Here is an 18,259-nt window from a genome sequence, read left to right on the forward strand (position 1 = left end):
TGCAATAAAAATATGGGTTTGATTAATCTGAAATTCAATACCAATTATAAAAACATTACAAACTTCTCTGGGGACTCAGCAATACTGTACTCATATGAGTGCGGAGGAAAAAAAATCAAATTGTGTTGACAGTCTGTTTGGTGTGACGCAGCTGGAATTGGGTTTAGAGCTCAGAGAACTCACAGCAGATTGGGTTGTATAATAAAGGCTGAACTGCGATTCGTTTTGTCTAACATTTGTGAAATATTTCTCATTAGAATAGTGAGTTGAAAAATGCCACGTAGCTCGGTAATCAAATCGATTTTAGGGGATAACTTGATGAAATATGCAATAAAACCATGAGGGGTTCGGAGAAATCGGCGGAGATGGACGGCACGCGAGCCGAGGAGCCGCTGTGCGCCGTCCGCGAGGCAACTGTTGGACAAAACAAGACTTTCAAAAGAGCGGAAAATACATAAACCTCGTGGGACGGCCCGAAAGAAAAGCAGTGTGGAGGGAGAGATGGAGGGATGGAAAGAGAGAGAGAGAGAGAGAGAGAGAGAGAGAGAGGGAGAGAGAGAGAGAGAGAGGGAGGCAAAGAAAATCATTGGGGGAAAATTGCCTCTTGAGTTTTGGGCCCCTATCATTACAATGGGCTGAGAAGCCATAAACAAGGGCGTTCATTTCCCCGATGCTTAACTTGATGTCCCATTATTTCCAGTGAGTGTTATGGGAAAGAAGCAGCCAATTTGACTTGACAGGTTTCGGTTTGTGGAGGATGGAGGTTGGTGGTTTTGCGAAACAAACGCACTGGGGAACGCCTTGTTACCGCGTCTCGGGCCCCGCTTCTGAAACAACGGGGAGACAGGGGCGGGGAGGTCTAACCCCGGGCTGTCAAACAAAAAAAAAAAATCGTTCCATCTGGGTTAATTGCTCGGGGAGAGGGAGCGGCTTGAGGATCATTAGCAGGCGCTTTTTCATCATAACTTCGCCCACAAATGCACCTGTTCGGTATTAAGAGGGATGAAGGGCGCGCTCGCGTATTTTTCTACACAGCGTTTCTGCAACGTTTCTTGCGTTGTTCTTTTGTTGTGTTTCTCTGTCATTCATTCAGGTTTTTATTTTTATAATTTTTTTAATTACAGGTGTGCATAATTACATTTGTTTTGAAAGCACTGACAGCTCTCTCACTTGTGTAGTCCATATGGCGGCTGACCCATCGTGTCTAGCGGGAAGCACAAAACTGCCGGCAGAACATTTTGGAGCTGAAGTATAACAAGCTGGGCAACGTACGGTAAATCCCCCTGCGTGTTGGACACAGCACCTTGGCTGGGGCTTCGGGCTCGGCAAACCCGGCCCGTGGGTGCGACCGAATAAACCCCAGCCCTGGGAAAGCCCTTTGGTAAACTCAGAGGTGCAGATTCAAACGGGTTGGTAGGTTGTGTGCGTGTCGCCGCATGATGCCGTACAGTAAAATAAAGGTTCCTGATTGATTCTTCAAAAGGGCTGCGTGGTTCCACACGGAAACAACACCAGCTCAAGAACCAGTGGCACGTGGTTCGTCATGTTTCCCCATAATGGTTTCTAATTGGTTCTTTAAAAGGCAGCGTGGTTCCACGTAGAACACCACGTACATCACCCATTGAAGCACCGGTAGCACTGCAGATGGTTCCTCATGTTCCCCGTCACGGTTCTCAGCTGGTTCTTTAAAAGCCAGTGCGGTTCCATGCACAACCACCTCCTATCGCAAAACCAGCAGTAGGGGGTTCCTCATGTTCCTCACACTGTTCATAAATATTGTGCAACATTTTAAATCACCCCATGCGAGGGCGATTAAACAAACGAAAAACACGAGCGCTCCGGTCACTTCATTTTTCGGGGGGGCGATAGACTCACCAGGCCTGCGACTTCCTCCTGGGCACGCTCTGTCTGCTCCACTTGGAGTGAGGGGTCAGGTGGTAGATCAGCTGCCTGCAGATCTTGTTGGTGGACTTCAGAGAGCCCGTCTCCTGCAACACACAGCTCGTCTGAATATGGGATGTACGATGTGGGATGCTGGATGGGATTGGGGGCGGCACTGGTTTCACAAGGTCAAGAATTTTTTTGGCCGACATATAATGTACACAGTATATTTATTTTCTGCATTGGAATACATCTCTCCATCTTTGACGGCGTCTTTTTCCGGCTTCTCCTCCTTCTCGCTCCATCTCTCCCGCCCTCCCCTCGCTTCGTTTGTCTCTCCCCCTGGCCTTCCCTCCGCCAAAGACTTTAAACGGATTGGGTTGAGCAGAGCAGGCTAAATCTAATTAATGGCACAACACAACAACAAGAGAGAAGCGGCGCGGCGAGAGAGCGATAGAGAGAGAGAGGGCGAGAGAGCGATAGAGAGAGAGAGGGCGAGAGAGAGAGGGAGAGAGAGAGAGAGAGAGAGAGAGAAAAGACAGGGGCAATTCACCCGGCGGCGATTAACCGTTCGCACTTCCCCTTCCTCTCATGTGTGACACACAAACATGCCTCGGACGTCAAAACATTCCAGGCGGCGGTGACGGTGGCGGCGGTGAGAGCGGCGGCATCGCAGCTCCTGCTCCGAACATCTGATATTACAAAATCGGGGCTTGTAATTTAGAGCCTGCGTGCAGAGTTGTTAATGTTGAAATAAGGGACTTTAACATCCGGAACGACGTCGTCACCTGCTGTCGATAACAGAGTGCGAATCTGTGAGCTCGAGAGCTCGTATCATATTTCAACGCATATATCACGCCATCCGTTTGACACTTTCGATTGGGGGGGAGGGTAACACAGGCAGCCGACAGCCTTTAAACACAGCGCACGACCTGCGAATCCTCTCATCGATCCTCCAATTTAAGCGAAGAACAAACTCCCGCCCCCCTCGCCCAGGTAGGCGGAATTTTAACAACTGATAACAATAAAAAAATAAGGACGTGGAATGGTGCACACAAAAAGCCCAAATTGACAATGTTTATTTGAAAAGGGTTTGAAAAAAGGGAACTAATGACTAAATATTAAATACAAGCATGAACTGCAAATATTTACTCAAATACTGTATATAATATCAACACCATCAACACAACAAACTCTACAACAGATTTGTCTAAATCAAAGTAATCAAAGTAAATATTTCATTTAATAAATAATAATAATAATAATAATAATCATAAGGTTGTTGCCTTAAATAAAAGGTTTTAGCGAGGTTAGTTTTATAGTTTCATAAACTATAATCGGAAATTGTTTGATAAACAACCGTAAAAATTAAGCGTCGATCTTCATGTGAAACCGATATTAAGCCTGCATCCTTACAAACAACTATTGGGCTGGTATTTGGGCTTAATTAGCCTACGAGGGTTTTTTAATACTCACATATTTCAATTACAGTCTTTCTGAGCTTCTTTAAACCCAGGACAGACACACAGGGACTAAAACAATTAACTGATGGTTTCCTAAGTGAGTCCTAAGTGTAAACGGATGTTCTTATTAATATCAGAGAGAAAAAAAAACCCCATAAATTTATTATGACGCACATTTTGAGATAAAAAAGTAGTCATTCTTAAAATAATAATTGAGGACAATGCATACTGCACAATATTAATCAAAGCTTCTTGCGATAACTCCCTCCTGGCTTCCATGCTGCCGCCTGTCTGGAGCCTTTCTTTTCACATGGTGGATCCCCGAACCCCGTCCTCTGATCAGCCGAGTGCCTTCCAGCCGCTGTCTGTATCTGTTATGGCGTTCCGATAGCGATCTGAGGGCCGCCCAGCAGCCTCCTCCCCACCATCGTGAGGTCTTACATATAGCTACAGATCGGTTCCCGCTGGCGGCGCCGCGCCAAGTCTGCCGCTTCTTCCCTTCCTGTTGGACCGACCCTCTACCATTCCTTCCATTCACACTCCCGTTATTTTCGATGATTAGTTCGGGGGGACTGCGTCACGCTCACCCCATGAAAAATGTATCAGAGCTCCTCTCGAAAGAAAATGACTGTTCGTCCGTGTACAGTACCGTGTTTTTCGGGGAAAGACAAATCCAGTGTGTGTGTGTGTGTGTGTGTGTGTGTGTGTTTTATTTTTTTATACCACTAGGACAATTGAAATGCGAAAGACAACTATTGCCCTCAACCAGATAGTTCTGAGGAACTGCGCTGCAAGCAACTCTTGCTCTTTGGCGAGTGATTCTTATTCTCCCGGCACGTTTTATCCGTAAACACATCGTCCGTCAAAACAATCCGAGGGTCGGAGTGAAAGGCGGTTGCATAACAGTAAACCTTGATGAGTCGAGTCACGTCACTTTTGATGACTGACAGAATGACCGGACGTGGAAATTGGAACGTTCCCTCCCAATAGCTCAGTGCGACCCAATAAGCAGACTTCTGCTGAGGCCGACTTCTGTGGATTAACGGGCACCGAAAAAAAGATTGGGCCGAAGGAAGAGGCTTGAAGGGAATTAGGGAAACCATTTGCATTGGGAACGGCGAGTGCTGAGTTACCCTCGCGAGTGGGGAATTTGCAAATCATTAATGGAAAACCCCCATAAAAAGAACGGCTTACAAAAAAAAAAAAAAAAGAAGCAGGAGGGTTCCTTGTATTTACGATGAGCCCAGAAGAAGAAAGGAAATCAAAATGGTCTCAGCGATCCTATGAGTGCATCCCTCTCCCCAACAAAACCTCTCCCCGCGGTGCAGGGATGATGCTGGACGTTACGTACCCTTTTTGGACACTGCATGTCTCGGGCGAGGTTGAGCAGCAGCTCATGTGAGATGGGGTCCACCAGGTTGAGAAACGCTGCATTCTTGTACAAAATATCGTTGAGGGAAGTTCCCTGGAGTCCCAGGTCCTGAGAGGAAAAACGGGAAAAAAAATCAAAAAACAAAAAGCACATATACAGTCACTGACAAAATGTAAGATTTCCACCTGGGGAAAAGGAAATGCTTCAAAAAGGTTAGGAAAAAAACAAAACAAAAAAAACAAAAAAACAAAAAACGGTTTAGAGTCTTCATAATTAAATATTCAAGTGACATTTCACGGAGTGTCAAACAGGAATAGATAGTTCACGTTATTTAATCCTTTCCTCCGAACCTTTCATCTTGCCCTCTAATCATGCTGCAAACTGGTGGTTTGACACTGAGCGGGGAGGGTTTAAGTTTCTCCTCGGGGAAATAGAGGTACGACACCAATATGCTTCAAAATGACTTATTTTCAAGGAAATTAACATATTTCCCCCGAACCCAAGGCGCAATCAGACTGGTATCCAAAATTATGCTGAAATATCGTCCACGGTACATATTGTTTTACAGTAGTGCGTAATGCTTTTTTTGTGTGAGTTACCGTAACGAACATTCCATTTTTGACACAACCTTTTATTTTTCAGGTCCTTTTTATTTTTATCATTTCTATTTTTTATTGTTTTCCTGTTATTTTTAGGTAATATCTGTTGTTTATCATTGGGTTTTGTATTATAAACTGTATTAGCCGTTTTTTAAATTGTGGACAGAGAACTGTTAGGTTTATTGTCTATCTATCTACCTATCTACCTATCTATCTATCTATCTATCTGTCTGTGTGTGTGTGTGTGTGTGTGTGTCTGTCTGTCTGTCTGTCTATCCATTCACCCACAATGTAAATATATTGAGACCGCTCCAGCAGCTATGTCACAAGCAGCCATGTTGCACACACCAAGTCTTCACAAGCTTCAAACATCCACCATGCTGCTCCACCCATCCTGGACCATAGCACACACGCGCATACACATGCATTGGCGCGAGCGCACACACACACACACACACACACACACACACACACACACACACACACACACACACACCTGCACGCATACACATGCATGGGCACATACACACACAGACACACACACACACACACACACACACACACGCACGTACACACGCATGCACACACAGACGGGCACACACATAAATACACAAACACACACAGACAAACGCAAACACAGTCACATATGTGCACATCTATAGACACACATCTATAGACAGTTGGGCAAACACACATACATGCACACGCACACGCACACACACACACATACACACACACTCAATGTAATGCAGAGACACATGGAGCAACAACAAGTGACAAACTAGGAATTGTTTGAGGTTTTTCAAAAGCACCAAACAAAACTGAATTAAAAAACAAAAAAAAACAAAAAAACGTTTTTGTTTTATTTATCCTTTTATCCTCCCACCTAACTCTGCATCGCTCTGCTGAAGGGTCCTCCTGTCTCCTCCTCCTCCTGCTGCTGTTTGCATGAATAAACTCATGAAAAACATTTACACTTTTCCAGAAATTCAGCAAAACAATCGTTTGTTCTTTGTTTTTGTCTTGTCTTTTATACCGAAATTGTCAGTGTGCTATTTAAGCAGAAGTTGCAAAGTAAAGCTTTGAAGTGCCGTTAAAGGCAATATACGCAGCTTTGTAGAGCAGCTGTGTGAAACATGTGTGGGTGGGGTTTGACAGCCCCAAACTCTTCCAGAGACAGTAAAGTGATAAAGGAAAACTCCCCTCAGCATTTTCTCCTCCTCCAGCTTTCCGGCTGATTTATTGCAGAGGGGCTCCGTGGGATTCCCTGACGACGGGCGATCCTCCAGGCCAGCCTCCCCTTCCCCGAAACCTCATTTAGAGACGACTGGAGGGAGCACGCTTCCACATGAAGGAAGCGAATAAAGACAAGGCTTGTACAGTGTGCATGCAATACCAGCACTAGTTGGTTTTGCATCACTGCTATAAGATAGATAGACAACCTTTATTTAACCTGGTGGGGACCAAATGAGAGCAAACCTCTCATTCACAATGATACATAATCAAAATCAAAAATTATTAAAGTTATACAATCCAAGTGTACAAAAGTGTAAAATCCACATTCTTATACAAGGCATAAATACAACACAAACACAAGACAAATTACTTACAAAATTAAAAATAGATAAATAAAAAAGACAGTTAAACAAGTGCATTACACAGGGACAAAGCAGACACATTAAAGGGGACCTATTATGAAAAAAACTCATTATTTCAGTGCTTGTGCACATTACATTTGGTTCTCTGGTGGGACTACTAACACGAAAACTGTGAAATAAGACGACACGGTCGTTTTTTGGTGAGCTGCCTATTTCAGAAAACATGCGATTCGACAAGCCGTTTGGATCTGCAGACCCTTCCTATATCAAGGTAGAATGCCACATTTTCATTAAGCGGACCTAACTCTATATATAAGGTGACTTAAAATAGCAGGCAAATTTTCAGTTTCGGCAACCCAAAGCGGATGCCTGGTTTTCCAGCCTCGCGCAACCACTTTGAAAAGTCAGTGTTGAGCTCTGTAACATCTCTGAGACCTCAGGTGAGAACCAAGTCTGTATTTTCGTAAAGGGAGCATGCATGCAGAAGAGTCGAACAAAACATCTGTGAACTGGCCAGGAAAACATCTGTGAAATTCGGGGTCAAGAATAACACGTCACCTTGTGCCATCACTGTGAAATAAGACGTGAAGAAAAGCCCGCTCAGCAAAAATGTTTAAAGTCTCCCTTCACCATAACGTGGTGCGATCAACTGTCTGGGATCTCTGCTGCGGAAAACTGGACAACGATCACTCGAGTCCGAGGCAAACACGCCGCCGGCTGCCAATTGATGCGGTTTGCGCGTCAGGATTACGGCAGATCCATAGCATCGACATTTCTGGCGTCCGGCCGAGTAGGTGAGGGAACCGTGCTGAGTTCGATTGAATTCAATAAAATAAAAAAATAAAAAAAATCTTTGTTTTTAGCCCCTCAGAGGTAGACGGTAACCAGTCAAGGTTAGGGTCGCCCATGAACAAAACGTCAGAAGCCTCGTACACAGATAAGATTCACCAATTTGTGCGAGGCATTTTGATTAGCAAACGGGGGGCGGCGGGCGATGGGATCAAGAATCTTTTGTTTATTTGTCTCACATGTGCAATGCACTTGCGAGCGCCGTGCCACATAATAAGCCCTGATTACCACCACATTATTATTAGGATTTCGAGACATTTAATGTTAGCGATTCAATTTTATTTCGGCAGAGACACAGACGGTAACGCAGAGACAGAAAAAACAGTTCCTCACAAAAATAGCAACTCCCCCTCACCCCCAACGACATCATCATTCATTTTTATTAGTCAACCGGGTTTCTGCTAGAATTAAAATATCTGGATTGGTTTGTCGGTCCCAGATTCTAATTCAGCCCAGCTTTAGTACCAAGCTTCTCACTTCATGTGGATTAATCCAAGACCTCTGCAGTTTAGGAAGTCAAGAGGAGTATTAATTAAAAGCTGATTAGCAGTCTCATTTCTCATACCAAGCCCTTGGCCATAAAAGGAGTCACAGGGAATTAACTTTAGATTGCCAGTATTTACACCATTTGGACCATTTGGACCGTGCCACTTGCAAGCTGTGATACCAACACTAGTGGCAAAATAAGACTGAAAACAAGATGCAATGATATTGCGTGTACTGTACCGTAGGCTAAGCCGCTGTTACTGTGTTAGAAGAAGAAAAACGAAGAGAGGGCTCAGAGGGAGTGTTTTTTTCTTAAAGTCGGTGGGTAAAGAACTTGCACAAATGTAATGTCAATTCAATGCTTGTCGGCAGATCAGATCTATTATTCATTTCATTTCATTTTCAACGGCAGCAAGAGCCGCGACCATTACTTTTGGTAATTAGCGCCGCAATCATTTAAATCCATTAATTTATCCAATATCCAAACGCACGGCATGAAATGTTTTCCTTTTTTTTTTTTACACCCGCAGTGTAATATCTCCTTTTTTGAACCGCGACTTATGATCCACAATATACGCTGTCTGCAAAGCTGCATATCTAATGCCGGGCTTGTCACAAATGTCGGATACTGATGATGAAAGTTTGGAGGCTCTCAACGCCGTTCTGCAGCCGCAGCTCATTAAAGTACGATTGCGAGGCAGAAATAAAAAATTGTAATCCACGTCCTCTGACGTATGAAATGCCTGTCACGTATTATTTTGGAATTGAAATGATAAATGCTTTAGTTTTTGAGGGGAAAATGTCGGGACCCCCGGTCTCATTAAACTGCATCAAACCGCGGTGGAATGTCAGATGTCAAATGTCAAAGGGGGCGGACGAAGTGTGGAAATGGACAGTTTGGACCGAGTGCGCAGACAGGAAACAGTGTATTCTAAGTGGCGTGGACAAGGGTGGGATTTATTATACGCATACCACAGAACCAAGGTACTCTTGTCAAACAAAATTATTTTAAAAATATGTTCTTTTAACAGCTAAAGCATTGCACAAGGTTTCAAAACTTAAGCGCTGCGCGGCAAAAGACGGCCGTCCCCAGGGTTCGAGCTGTGGAGGAGTCTAGGAGCTAAAACCAACGGATTTAACGAGGCAACAAACATCTTTAGTGTTATATAGTTAGTATATATCCTCCAAAGTGTTTTGTAAAGTATCACTGTGAGACATTGAACGGTAACAGGGAAATATAGTCGCAAGAATTAAATCCATAATTTATTCAGATAATGGAATGACAGCTTCAATGTGCGATGCACTGATGTCATGTACTGTATGTACCCCATAGAATATAGTAAAGTGCTTTTTGGAGCTGAATTAATCCATCTCTTAAACTTCTTTAAGGGCTCATACTTTAATTACCTTCTGTAACAAGCCACGGTGGAAAAACTTTAACCCTGACCTTAAACATAGGATCGATTCCCCACATTTGGGGAAGCACTTTAATTACAGCTCTGAGCGTCGTGGCACATCTATTATTCAATGTGCACGATTTACAGCTTAATGGACACCAACATGCACTAATTCTCTGTTTACTTATATCAATAAGATCCCAAACTAATCAACTAAATGGCCACGTAGGCAGATCCGAGATGGAGATACAGTTGAAGTCGGGCTTGGTGCTTCCTCTTTGTAATGACTTCCTGCGTGTAAAAGCTGCTTCGGCGTCCAGCGTCTCAAGGCTCCAGATCCACCCTGCCGTGCTGGGAAACGCTGCTGTGCACAAGCAGGAGATCCACCGGCGGTCCTTTCAGCGTGAAGTATTATTAGTCAGACACTTGGCTTAGTCAGCCCCGCACCGCCGAACAGAAGCTGCGAGCACCTCTGCGACGGATAAGGAGCTAACGTGGCATCCAGAAGCATTATGGGAAAGATCTGCATCAATGGAAGCCTGTAGCTCCACACAAACAACAACAAGGGCAAACTATAGCTGCAGGCAGTAGTACACGGTGTCCGAGTTAGTTGTGTTCGGAAACTATTACAGATTTCCGATTTTCCGGAAAACACACCGTCAATTACAAATCTCCGAGTTCCCACTATTCCACAATTCTACAATTCAAGAGTTGCCGTCCAGGGCAATGTGACTCGATTGGGTCGCAGTGAGTAATAAATGTGTCAATAAATGTTTAAATAAATATATATATGTCAATAAATGTGTCAATAAACATATTAATAAATATATACATAAATGTTGCAATATATGTATTAAATATAAATATTTCAAAACACATACACAATAAATAGATGCACATATACAATGAATGTTCCTGTATTATGTAATTGCTTATGATTATTGCGACCAGTAATTACAATTCAGGAAGTTTGTAAACATTGATATCTCTGGAATGTCTCCAAATTCTGACAGTGATGTTATTGGGTTTTTATATTTAAGAACTGTCTCTGGTGCATGTCAGTTATCCTCATATTTATGACGTTTAATACGCTGCGCTTTGTTTAATCCACTTGTCTTCTGGTAAAATAATACGTGTCACTTTGTAACCTTGTATGGTAAAGAGTTTGTATCTTATATTCCTTTATGCCGTTTTCACACCAAAATCAGCAGGTTTACCCATGTAAACCCGCTAAAAAGAGGCGATTGACACCTTTCCCATTGCCAGAACAAATGATGTTTTTTTCTGGTACGACGTCATGAACATGTCGGAAAAGGGGCATGTCATGGTTCCATTGTGATTTGGAACAAACCAGTAGAGGAGACTGCAACTTAAACAAACAACGACCAAAAACTGTAAAACTTGAACAAAAAGTATTATGAGCCGTTCAAAAGAGTTGGATTGTTCATGAACGACCCAACACTGCAGTACAAGCAGCATGGAGCACCGGCCAGTCCACCGGTCCTTCAGCAGCGGAGAGCATGGACCGGCCTGGGGGATGCTGAAGTGACCCGGAGCCTGGCGGGGAGCGTGGGGGTTCTCCACTGTGCTCCCCACGGTGCTATCCCCACACTCACAACATTTCATGGTCCCCCATGTGGACAAAAAGTCAATAACCTCTCATTTTGGATTCTAAATGGGATATGAAATTCTGGATTGATGCACGGATATTCCTGTCTATTTACGCGCCAGCGTTCGGAACTTCGGCATCGCGCTGGTAAAGGGGCCAAAATGAGCGGGTCAACCCGGGTGCCCAGTTCACATCTGAGCCTTTTGGAGGTGGAGCCGATTATAACCTGTGTTTATTGCCGAGTCAATTGACCTGCGACTGAGACCCGGGTTTTTTCTGTCCCACTAGTGGCAAATGCCGATTGTTAGCGGGTGTTACCAGGTTTTTGGTGCAGTGGGAAGGGGGATTTAGTTAAAGTCCAATCGTAACTATATCTGTACTTGACAGTGTTATGGTAAGGTTTGAGTTATTGAGTCACGTGATTTGTGTACTCCATTAACTACGCGCATGCGCGCAACACTTTCTCCATTGTAGCGTGCGTGGCGACATCTTGGTGAGGTGACGACTGTTGATCACAAATTCCTTCCAAGAATACTGAACCGATTTAGATGAAAGTCGAACGACGCCATGTTGAAACTTCCCCGTATGCACATCTTATTCAGATTATCTGTGGGTTTGTCTAATCCATGACATCCATAAAAGCCGGACGTCAGTCCCATCTAGACGGATCGCCATCTTGGTGCGGACCCAGTTGTTGACCAATCACTAGACTGCAATGCGAGCAGTCAGTTGCACATGCGCACGCGTTGCGCCGATGACAAAAAATACAGTTTTTGCCTAAGTTATTCCACAACAATGGGCCAATCCGGATCAAACTTGGACTACGGCATGCCGGGACGGCTTCGAATACACATTTTATTGAACATGTCTGTGAATGCAGCGGATCCATGAGACCCACACATCACTGACATTAGTTTTTCATTAACAAAAACAATCTGGCAAAGGGGGAGGGAAGTGAACAAAGAGTTTGGGCTACACACAACTCATCATACACATAATATGAATTCAGCATGTTTTGACTGAATTGAACGATTTGATTGAGGACATGGCGGCCTGCTGAGCACTGTCGCTCTCATTTCATACTTGACATTCTATGGAGCAAACTGGATATTGCTTTCTGCTCTCAGACGTAGTGCCCATCTGAATCAATTCCTGTACGGTACACAGACAATATAGAACAACACCGCTGAGTTCCAGGACGGGTACTTAAGGACTGAGCTGACCAGCTAGCTGACGTATTTACAAGTATCTTCAACCTGTCTCTATCTCTGGAAACGGTCCCCAAGTCCCTGAAGTCAGCCATCATAGTCCCAGTGCCAAAGAAAACAAACATCAGCAATCTGAATGACTATCATCCGGTTGCCCTCACACCAACAATAATGGAGTGTTTTGAAAGACTAGTCCTCTCCCATACGCAAGCCACCATCTCTGTCCCACTGGAAACCAGTTTGCTTATAGAACTCACCGATTCACAGGGGACGCCATCTCTCTGGCCCTTCACGCTGTCATGACTCACCTGGAGAGACAAGGCACATATGGGAGGATGTGCTATTCTTAGACTATAGCTCTGCTTTCAATACTGTCATCCCCAGCAAGCTAACCTCCAAACTCCACCAGCTAGGCCTCAGCTCATAGCTACGCTACTGGATCCAGAACTTTCTGTCAGAGCGCCCTCAGGCAGCGAGACTGGGCCCCCACCTGTCCTCCACTATAACTCTGAGTACTGGCACACCACACGGATGTGTACTGGGCCCCATTCTCTACTCCCTCTTCACACACGACTGTGTTCCTGCATTCGCCATTAACACCATTGTTAAGTTGTAGAGGACACAGCGGTGATTCGGCTGATCTCCAACAGCGATAAATCAGCCGACAGAGCTGAGGAGCTGAACCTGGTGTGCTGGTGCTCAGAGAGAGTGTCCCACTTCAGGTTTCTGGGAATTCACTTCTCAGAGGACCTCACAAGGTCCACTAACACCACTGCACCTGTCAAGAAAGCACAGCAACGGTTGTTTTTCCTGAGGACGCTGAAAAAAAGCTGGTCTGCCCCCACAGCTTCTGGTGACCTTCTACTGCTGCACCACAGAGAGCATCCTAACATACTGCATCGCTGTGTGGTATCTCAGCTGCACAGCAGCTGATAAGGAAGCTCTTGAGCGGGTCGTCTCCGGCACACAGAAGATCATTGGGATACTGTCCTCAGTTCTGGAGGACATCTACAGCTCATGCTGCCTCAGGAACGCTGCCAGGATCTGTAAGGACTCCACACACCCATGCCATCATCTGTTTGAACTACTTCCATCTGGCAGACATTATAAGGCCTTCTACGCCCGCAGCTCCAGACTGAGAAATAGCTGCTTCCCCAGAGCTCTAACGGCGCTGAATCTGTCCACCAAGTATCCCCCATTTCCTGTCTGCCCCCATAATGGTCTGCCTACAGTTACACAGGGGTCCACTCGCCTTCATTCAGTGTTGCTGTCTTGATAGTGTGTTAATAGCATCAGTTGTCAGGGATTAATACATCATCCACACCGTGTTTTTATGAAGACTCTATACACAATCAGCCACAACATTAAAACCACACTAACAATCACTAATATTGTTAAGCTCCCCTTCATGCCACCAAAACAGCTCTGACCAGTCGAGACATGGGCCTCACAAGGGCTCTGAAGGTGTCCTGTGGTATGTGTCACCAAGACATTAGCAGCAAATCCTTTAAGCCCTGTAAGTTGTGAGGTGGGGGCCCCCACGTATTTGGCTTGTTGTTCCAGCACATCCCACAAATGCTCGAACGGATCAGACCCTAACCCCGGCCATCCACATGATTTAGAAGAAAACGTGATTCATCAGACCAGGCCACCTTCTTCTTCTCACGCTTACGTGAGCGATGGAAGAAGGTGGAAAGTTTGCCGGTCACGTGCACATTGTAGGTGCTTATGGCAGTGGACAGGGAGGGGTCCTTGTACTAAGCACTGCATACAGGGAACACCCCACGAAACCTGTCGTTTTGGAGATGCTCTGACCCAGTCGTCTAGCCGTCACAATTTGGCCCTTGTCAAAGTGGCTCAGATCCTTAGGCTTGCCTGTTTTTCCTGCTTCCAACACATCAACTTCAAGAACCGACTGTTCACTTGCTGCCTAATATATCCCACCCCTTGACACAAGCCATTGGAACGAGATGAGTCATGTTATCCACTTCACCTGTCAGTGGTTTTAACGTTGTGACTGATCCGTGTATCTACATTCCCATACTGTACGGGTTTTGTTGCTGCTTTGCACATCTGAGCTGTAGCACTATTTTCTACTGCCAGACACTCTTTATAGTTTTTGTTCCCTTGTTGCTATTTTATCTAATTTACTGTTCTATTTTTATTTTTTTGTACTGTTTTTCTTTTTATAGCATCGAGTAGAGACGCTGCAAACTTTCTTTTGTTGTACTTGTACACCGACAATAAAGATATTGTATTCTATTCTAGTATTCTATATTCTAGTATTCTGTATTCTATTCTATATTCACAGATGCATAATCCCCCCCCCCCCTTAGGACATGATGCCTAATGCTTCATCAGGAAACTCAATCTGAGCTGCTACACTGTGGATGGATGAATTAAGATGGTTTACGAGGCTGCAGGGGGATGTTTGAATCAAAGCAACAAATGTGATTGCAATGCGGGCGAAATCCCTTTTCTATTTCTCTGAGCTTGGTAGCTGACATCAAAGTGTGATGTGCATCGTGATGTGCAACAGGGAAAGTATTTCTCACGACTCTGATTAAGCAGCAATTGAGCAGCGCTCCAGCGATAACTCAGAGGTGGGACATTAGCTCCTTCTCCCATCGATTCGTATGAACAATGAACTGGATATGAACACAGAAAATGCAGTTTAAACTGGCGTGCTCACAATGCTGTGACATATTACTGTTTGGCCAGCAATCTTGTTATTCCAATTAAATCACCTCATTTATTGAAGGGGCAATTATATCAAATAGGTTTGTTAACAACATTATTCTTCTATATTTCCGTTATGGATAGCTTCATCACTGTAATAAACCTTTAAGTAATGGTGGTTACTAGACACTTTAAGAGGCTTAATCGGAGCAGTAAAGAGGGCTTTTCTGGATGCTTTCTTACTTAACACTACAGCAGCCATCACGCTTGAGGGCAAGCAAACCTTTCCCTCCAAATGCATATTTCACTATCAAATAATTCTAGGGCTGCCCCCTGAAATTCGAATCATCAATCGGAAACCCGTCAGTCGAGCAGTCGTTTTTTTTTGTTGTTGTTTTTCGGTCAGTATGTATTACAATAACAGGATAAAACAGATAGAAGCTTACATAATGCACAGGGATAACACTTCAATGAGGAATTATAAATAAGGGGAATCATGAATATATTTTTATATGTGTGAATCGAACGCCCCCCCCCCTCCCTCCCCCATCATTGTGTCCCGTTCCTCCAAATAAAACAACTAAAACCGGGAGAGGGCACAGAGGAACGGGGCAGACTTGTAGACTCGTTAAGATAAATTTCTGCGCATAACGCATGGAGGGGGGGGGGCGGTGATCGGCGAGAGAGTCACGGAGAAAGTGTCCCCATCACCAACGGTTTGTTCCATACCCTTTTCATAAGCACTTGTTTCTTTCCATGATCAGATGTAAAAATGAAATAACCTACATCTAAAATAAGAACGCACTGCGTTGGCGCGCCAACCGCGGGAAACCCATCGCTGGGGCGCGCCTCGCTTGGCGCGCATCGTCGGTGTGGTCGGAGACGGAGACCGGCGCGCAAAATGCGCCCCAATCGTTCCACCATTTAATCGGCATGTCGTAGTCACGGATCAACCTCAGCCATAACTGATGTTAACAGGTGACGCCCCTCACATCTTACTCCATGGCTACTACTGTCAAAGTGGGTTTACGCGAAATAAACCTGCGATTTACCGTCCAACACAGTCGTGTCGAATAGCCGACAGCAGTCTCGGTACCAAAAACAAATGCACGCACCCGAGTGTAACAACAAAACAATATTATCACAACGCCTCATATGTAAAGGATAACGTCCATAGAATATCAATCGGGCCACAAAATAACCGACGGTGTGTGAATGGCGCGGGGCCGTTACATTTCACTGGAACGTAACCGGGCAATATGATTTGACTGGTTTTATCAGGCATCTTGAGTGAGGGGCGCTGCCATGCAAAAGCCACAATTGCAACCCCCGAATTGGCCAAACTGAAGTTGCACTTTTCCTTTTATATCCCCCCCAAACAATGATTAGACGTGTTGGGATGGAAATATTCCTCCGCTTGGTCTCGTGCGCTCTCGTTGTCGTGTCACTGTCACGCGCGCAACCACACGCACACACACACACACACACACACACACACACACACACACACACACACACACACACACACACACACACACACACACGCAATGTAACATTGCAGCCGATGCCCTCTGCAACAAATAATGTATGTACTATAAAAAAAATGTTCCATTGTTAATTATTATTTTCCAGTTTGTTACTCACCAATTCCGTTGACCTTGTTACGTGTTATGTTGTGCGTCAGTTTAGGTGCAAATCACCTGTTTTTATCACCAGGAATTATTGGTTATTGTGTCTCATAACGTATATTTATGTTATGAATATTATCTTTATATGTATATGTGTGTGTGCGTGTGCGTGTGTGTGTGTGTGTGTGTGTGTGTCTGTGTGTGTTTGCGCGCGCGCCTGTGTGTACCTGTTGTTTATGCCGCAGAATTACAAACAAAAAACAGTGTATTGAGCTGTCCGTGGTGCTGGGGGTACTCGACTGTTAAAAGTTTGGGAACCACTGGCAACTTAAAATTGAGAAGTCAAGGGCTTTATTTTCTAGTCGGGAACCTTCAAAATATAGGTTTAACAAACTGTATTTTTAGTTGATCCCATGACTCTTATCCAATTATTATTATTTGATAGATTCGTGTAGAGTGAAGGGACATTATTATGTTGGTATATTCAGGGTCTTCGAAACAGTCAAGTTTGCAGATCCCAACAAAGTTTTAAGAGATTCTCAGAAAACGAACCATTATGATCATCATCATCATCATCATCACCATCACCATCACCATTCTCATCATCACTATTACTCCTCCTCACCTTCCTCAGCAGCCGGAGCACCTCGGCTGCTTGCTCCACCTTCTGCTCCCGGAGCATCTTCTGGATCTCCCGGATCCACGCCACCCGGCGGACGTACGGGCTGCGGGGTGTTTTCCGCAGCATCCCGGGCAGCTTGTCGGAGCGGAGCATCAGGGAGGTGAACAACAAGTCTCCCCCGGCCGCGGCCGCGCTCCTCCCGGGCTCCGCCCCGGGGGAGCCGTCGGTCCCCTGGCGGCGCCGCCTCCTCCGGGACAGCTTGGCGCCCGCGTCCAGGCTCCACTGCCTGGTCAACTTGGAACCCATCGCTTCAGGGGAGGCGCTCGGCGGGGAGGCGGTTCGGAGACGGGGACGGAGATGGCGCCATCGCAAGCGCGTCCGACCCGTGGACCGGGGCGGCGGGGGCGGCTCAGAGTGGCCCCTCAAAGTTTGGCGTCTCGCCGTCGCGCGCCGCGTCGGAACAGTCGGGTCTTGCGTCGCGCGTCGCGTGAGCTCTCTCTCTCTCTCTCTCTCTCTCTCTCTCTCTCTCTCTCTCTCTCTCTCTCTCTCTCTCTCTCTCTCTCTCTCTCTCTCTCTCTCTCTCTCTCTCTCTCTCTCTCTCTCTCTCTCTCTCTCTCTCTCTCTCTCTCTCTCTCTCTCTCTCTCTCTCTCACTCTCGCGCGCGGCTGCCGCTCGCCAGCCAATCAGGTTGCGGTGTGTCCCGCACGGGCCGGTGACAGAGGGAGCGCTGGTCCCGGTTCCGCCGCACTTTGACGGTCCCGCAACTCAGTTTGGGTTATAAAACATGTTCTCCCACCTCTTATTATGTTATTATGGATTATTTTAGGGAAAAAAAAAACGAGTTTTAGGAAAACAGTTACTTTTTTAT

The 18,259-nt window shown here is 45.3% G+C and overlaps 1 protein-coding gene across 1 annotated transcript in view; it reads right to left on the reverse strand.

Moving 5' to 3' along the window:
• LOC307243011 (uncharacterized protein) overlaps positions 1-17,697 on the reverse strand; it is a gene marked incomplete at both ends in the record, with an annotated part of 46,410 nt that extends 28,713 nt beyond the window's left edge. The window contains 3 exons of the mRNA XM_080017661.1: positions 1,876-1,988; positions 4,696-4,824; positions 17,395-17,697. Of these exons, the coding sequence (XP_079873787.1) occupies positions 1,876-1,988; positions 4,696-4,824; positions 17,395-17,697 (545 nt within the window). The remainder of the gene's footprint in view (positions 1-1,875; positions 1,989-4,695; positions 4,825-17,394) is intronic.
• Positions 17,698-18,259: the final 562 nt, after the last annotated feature.

Source organism: Zeus faber (assembly GCF_960531495.2).
Source record: "Zeus faber genome assembly, chromosome: 17".
In the NCBI taxonomy this organism is placed as follows: Eukaryota; Metazoa; Chordata; class Actinopteri; order Zeiformes; family Zeidae; genus Zeus; species Zeus faber.